Below are 5907 nucleotides of genomic sequence, written 5' to 3' on the forward strand. Positions count from 1 at the left end.
ATAGATGGCAGGTTGTGAAGGAACAAAATAGAAAGCATGCGAGAACTAAAAGTCCACTTTTACCTGTTGCAATTAATTTATGATTACCATCTCTTCTTCCTAAGAATTGAACAAAACAAGTTCACCTATCAGATTTCAGGTCAAGAGAAGGTCGATTATAAAAATAAGTATACTCTTTAGAGGCTATACCCTCATAACTATAAGTAGTAGAAATGCAAAAGAAAGGTACGTTAATTAAAAATTGGATTTTGTTTACTAAAAAAATGGCTAGAGCTAGACTGTCCATAAAAAAGTATACCATATAAATTGGCTTTTTAAATCTTATTGCATTTGGTGTGTCTATAAAATATAAAGAATAACAGAATATATAAAATAATGCTTAATTGGAAAACAAATTGGAGAGCCCAGTCAAACATCTGCAAGTCCTCGACTATATAAACCAGAATAGCTAATCAAAACTCAGGAGATTGAAGAGTGCCACTTAGCCCATTAGCCTCCTTTAAAGAATTTTGTAACCAATTTCTGATGTCTACTCCTCCTAAAATCCGATACATCTCAGAGTGCTTTATCAAACCACAGTATGCCTTAGAAGAATCAAAGAGGCCCTTCTACCTGTCACCATGGGATCTTACCATGCTCTCTGTACACTATATCCAGAAGGGTCTTCTTTACAACAAACCTCTTTCAGCAGATGCCCAAGAAGACTTCATCAAGTCTCTATTGGACAAGCTTAAGCAGTCCCTCTCTGTGGCCCTTGTCCATTTCTACCCACTTTCAGGCCGCCTTGTTACACAAATAAATGAAAACCCACCTTCAAGCTTGGTTTTTGTTGACTGCAGTAACAGCCCTGGAGCCAAATTCATCTATGCAGCTCTAGACATGACTATATCTGATGTCCTTTCTCCCATTGATGTACCATCAATCGTTCAATCCTTTTTTGATCACGACAGGGCGGTCAACCATGATGGTCATACCAGGCCTTTGCTTACAGTTCAAGTAACAGAACTTAAAGACGGCATCTTTATAGGATGTTCCATGAACCATTCTATTGTTGATGGAAGCTCTTATTGGCAATTCTTTAATGCTTGGTCTGAGATTTTTCAGGCACAGGGAAATAACATTTCTCTAACACGCCCACCTATCCATAAGCGATGGTTTCCTGATGGTGGTCCAATCCTCAACCTTCCTTTTAAACACCAAGATGAGTTCATTTCCAGATTTGAAGCACCAAAACTCAGAGAGAGAATGTTCCACTTCTCTTCGGAATCCATAGCAAAACTCAAAGCAAAAGCCAATGCAGAATCCAATACCAACAAAATCTCTTCCTTTCAGTCCTTGTCTGCACTTGTCTGGAGGTGCATAACGCGTGCACGCCATCTACCACATGATCAGATAACTCATTGCAGGTTGGCCATAAATAACAGGGCAAGGATGGAGCCACCCTTGCCTAATGATTACTTTGGGAACTCAATTTCCGCTGGGGCAGCAGTAACCACAGCTGGTGAATTGCTTGAACATAGTCTTGGATGGGCGGCGTGGAAGTTGCATGAGCTTGTGGCTAACCACTCTGACAAGGTTGTGCGTGGCTGGCTTGATAACTGGCTGAAGTCTCCCTTTGTTTACCAAATTGATCGGATGTTTGATCCATGCAGTGTAATGATGGGAAGTTCACCCAGATTCAACAAGTACGGGAATGAATTTGGAATGGGGAAAGCAGTGGCACTTCGCAGTGGGTATGCACACAAGTTTGATGGGAAAGTTTCATCATACCCAGGTAAAGAAGGAGGAAGCATTGATTTGGAGATGTGCCTTCCGCCGGATTCAATGAGCGCTCTTGAGTCTGATGAGGAGTTCATGGATGCTGTCTCTTTGTCCCACCAGCTGCACTAGTTTCCAAAGCTCTACGCTGCAGAAAACCAAGCCAAATCTGTCATTTGTGAGGAAAGAAAGCAATACATATTTGTAAGTGTCTAAGCGTTGCAGTTAACCTGTGCTGTGATTCAAATGACATCAAATAGTGCTAGAAATGGATGGCTGTAATGATCTTTTATTGGTAATATTAAAGAGTAATTTGCAAAGAATATGATGTTATTATAAAGATACCTAAATAAAAAGATTTTGTGACATTCAGCCGTAGCTCAGCATAAAAGGCTGAAAACAGCATGATTCTTTGAGAATCTCAAACTCAAAGTAAAACTTAACTTCATATATTCTGGATTTAAATACTTGGTGTCACTGCTCACACATTAATTTTACTAGCCACAACCCACACAATACGTGGAAAACTGGAAATATTATTAATGATCATTTTCTGGTTAAACTTATTTTAAAGTAAAAAATTTATAATAATAATTCGTTAAAGATCATTTTGTGAATCACTAAAAGAAAATTCTTACCAAATAAGTTAACAAACTACCATTATTAAAAAAGAAAAAAAAAACCAAAGATATATAACATAACTTATTAAATTATTCAAACAAAATTTTGTTAAGAAATCATTTAAATCAGACATACCCTAGAAACTTCATAATTAAATAGTGTAGAGTAAACTTGGTCTTAAATAAAACAATGAATTTAAATTGACATACTAAGAATAATAATATAAAAAAGTAGAAAAATGAAAAGAAGACAAATCCTCGTGTAAATTTTTGCCCAGTTGAATATTACTCTCATACTTGTAATAGAATGGAGGAGAAGACAATTCATTGTAATTTAAAGTAATTAAAACAATAGAGAACATACTAATAAAGTCATACGTTTGTATTACCTAATATATATAGTCATTTATATATATATATATATATATATCTATCTCTAAAAGCTGAGGCGTAGCAATTACTATGTTCCTGTTAAGCCATCTCATCCTTCACGCCATTGCCACATCATTTTTTTTTTTCATATTTGTTTTTTACCTTTAATTTTTTTGACAATATTAAATATATAAATACATTGACTTTACAAATTCATCTGAGGCGATTTTAACTTTACATATTCACCTACTTTAATTTTGATGTTATAACTAAGTGTTGTCTATACATATTCATCTTAGGCGGTTTTAACTTTACATATAATTTTATCCCTTAATCTTCCTTTATTTTGGCTTTTCTTATTCTCATCTTCTTACTATAAATTTGTCACTTTCTCCCATTTAATGTATATTTTTCCCACACAAAAAGGTTATTTCTCGTCCTCTCTCTCATTTTTTTTTCCATTTTTTATTGGATTTTATATGAGGTTTATACTCCCATTGTCTTATTATTAACTAATTTATATGTGTTACTTGATGCAAGTATTTTTTTTTTATTGTTTTATTTACAACATAAAATAGTTTTAATGTAGTCGACCAAATTTAGGGAAAAATCATATTATAATTGTTGAGGGGAAAATTTTGATGTTCCCAAATAGAATATAGGGTAGCCAAGCCAAAACTCGATGATGGACCCTTGAAATAAAGCCCAAAGGCTTTTGGTGTTGTGTAAGTCCACCCAAGTAAAAAATAAAAGTTGCACCATAACAAGAAGACAACAATAAAGTACAATAAAAACGTTACTGTTGTTAGTTTGTTATATTATTAGTCATTTTACAGCATCATAGCCCAAATCAGTCTTCTAGCGATACGGTATTATCTCCAGCGGTAGGGTAATTTCAGGTTAATAAGTGTGTTTATATGGTAAAAATCATATGTTTTCCTGTCGGACCGTGTGCCTTACCAATCCATCCAACCACCAATTGGTGAAGGATGAGGGGGCACATATCTTTTATAGCATTCGATCGCAGACCAAGCCCATTGGTATTGGAGTAAATTGTGAAATCCCTCACAATGCGGCTCCAATGACTCGAACCTATGACCTTGGCTCTGATACCACTTATCGAACCGTGTGCCTTACCAATCCATCCAACCACCAATTGGTGAAGAATGAGGGGGCACATATCTTTCAAAGCATTCGATCGCAGACCAAACCCATTGGTATTGGAGTAAATTGTGAAATCTCTCACATTTCCTTATTATTATTAAGTCAACATAAGGGAAAACTTCCATAGTATCCAAAACTTTATGGCCTTCATCATAATAATAATAAACAAGGATTAAAGGCTTCATAGTTACAAATAAAAGAAGAAAAATAGGATGGAATGAAGGGAGAGAGAGATCCCAGCTCAGTGCAGCAAGTATTAAACTAAGATTTTGGTGAGTATGTGTGCATAAGGCATGAATGAGGTAATATGAGCTGTTTTGAGTGAGTGGAATGAGATTAACACTAAGGTTAAGGCTTTTTGTGAGTGGTAGACTGTTTGTGACTAGTTGAGAGACATTTATGGGCTGTGATTGTGTGAAAGGGGAAAAGAGTATCTGAGATTAGATGAGTATGGGCTAAAGATGATGAGTAGTGAGCTTGAGGAAAGCTAATCCATGAGTAAAGTAGTAAACAAATCAAGCGTTTCAGAGGGAGTGGCTGTCCCCTCTTGTGGGCTGAGGTGCTTATACTTTTATAATGGAGAAGCATTAATTAACAAGAATCCAAAAAAACGAAGGTCTTATTTAGGGGAGCAGGTCAGCTGAATTAATAACTTGGATTTGGCCTAAAAATGAGAGATTTGCTTTTGGGGCTGTTTTGCTTCTTTGGGCAATGTCACACACGGGTAATATTTGGTGTAATCTTGCATTAAATGCTAAGATTGCTGAGATTGTGTTCAGCCAATGGGATTAAGGCAAGTATTAAGGAAGAACCCTAGTGCTGCAACTGAGATTTGGATTCTAGGAAGTAGGATTCAACACCCCAAGCCAGGTGTCAAAGTTTAAGTCCACTTCAGAGGGTTTCGCTGGAGATCCCTTTATGCCCTCCAAACCACATGTTCCCAAATTTTCCCCTTTAGGATTCATGGGCTTGGCACATGAATCATGTCTTGAACGTTTTTAACATTTATAGTATCAATTTGTTGAGATTTGGATAACTTGGTTTCAGCTCTCCTTCCGCTGGAGGTACAATCTTGAGGAAGATGATGGAGTTCCATCATCCTTTAGACTTCAGCTGATATGACAGTCCTCTGGCACTGTTCATGTCAGGTAGAGGGTGGCAGAAAATTAATGGGACAACCCCTAATTCATTCTCAAAGGCTTGGTTCTCTTATAGGGGTCTCTAGTTGTATTTTGGTTAGGAATGAACAAGGGCTGGTTGCTCCCTTTCAAGCCTTTTGTTGGGGACCTTTTTAGGCTGGAACTTTGCTTCATTTTAGCACTTTTAGTTGGGCCACATGGCCCTTTCTTTGCTTGGGCTTGTTCCTTACTCCATGAGATTCTTAGGCCTACAAAATGGGCATTAAAGACATGCTTTGCCATGAGTTTTTTACTCCTCATGGGCTTTAGTTGTTAGTGGAAATAAAATGAATCCATGAGCTTTAATAAATATTTATGATAGATTTTGGGTATTAATTTCCATGGGCTTTAAATAACAACTTGTATAGTTTCTCATAATTTTTGCTATGGATTACTTTGTAAATAATAATGGCCTCCAATATTTTTTCTTGAGAATAATATTTACCATGGGTTTTAAATACAGTAACAACCACTATAATGGAATAATGTGATGTTCTCATGAGTTTCTCTATAGATAATCATAATGGACATGTAGGATGAATAATTACCATGAGTTTTGGTAATAAATATTATGAATGTTGTGGTGTAAGATAGATAGTGAACATGAATTTATAATATGAAATAAATAAATGTCATGGGTCTAATAATCATAATTTTCCATGGGCTTTTATAAGATAATAGCCATGGGTTTTGAGAGTAGATAATTCATAAATTTTATGAGCTTGTAATATTATAGTAATGGGTTTAAGAATTTAAAGTATTGTTCATTATTGAACTTTTAAGTGAAATAATTATGATATAGTATTTTACCAAGT

At 35.7% G+C, this 5907-nt stretch overlaps 1 protein-coding gene across 1 annotated transcript; it reads left to right on the forward strand.

The window, feature by feature from the left end:
* Window positions 1-448: 448 nt before the first annotated feature.
* Window positions 449-2126, forward strand: LOC126710376 (protein ENHANCED PSEUDOMONAS SUSCEPTIBILITY 1-like). The gene has a single exon (XM_050410802.1). It carries the CDS (start codon window positions 526-528, stop codon window positions 1888-1890), a length of 1365 nt encoding a protein of 454 aa, XP_050266759.1. The 5' UTR covers window positions 449-525; the 3' UTR covers window positions 1891-2126.
* The last annotated feature ends 3781 nt before the right edge of the window (window positions 2127-5907 follow it).

Source organism: Quercus robur, chromosome 2 (assembly GCF_932294415.1).
Source record: "Quercus robur chromosome 2, dhQueRobu3.1, whole genome shotgun sequence".
Lineage (NCBI taxonomy): Eukaryota > Viridiplantae > Streptophyta > Magnoliopsida > Fagales > Fagaceae > Quercus > Quercus robur.

What these genes read in the sequence shown, in the direction of transcription:
- LOC126710376 (XM_050410802.1), top strand. Translation starts at nt 526, where the DNA reads ATGTCTACTCCTCCTAAAATCCGATACATCTCAGAGTGCTTTATCAAA.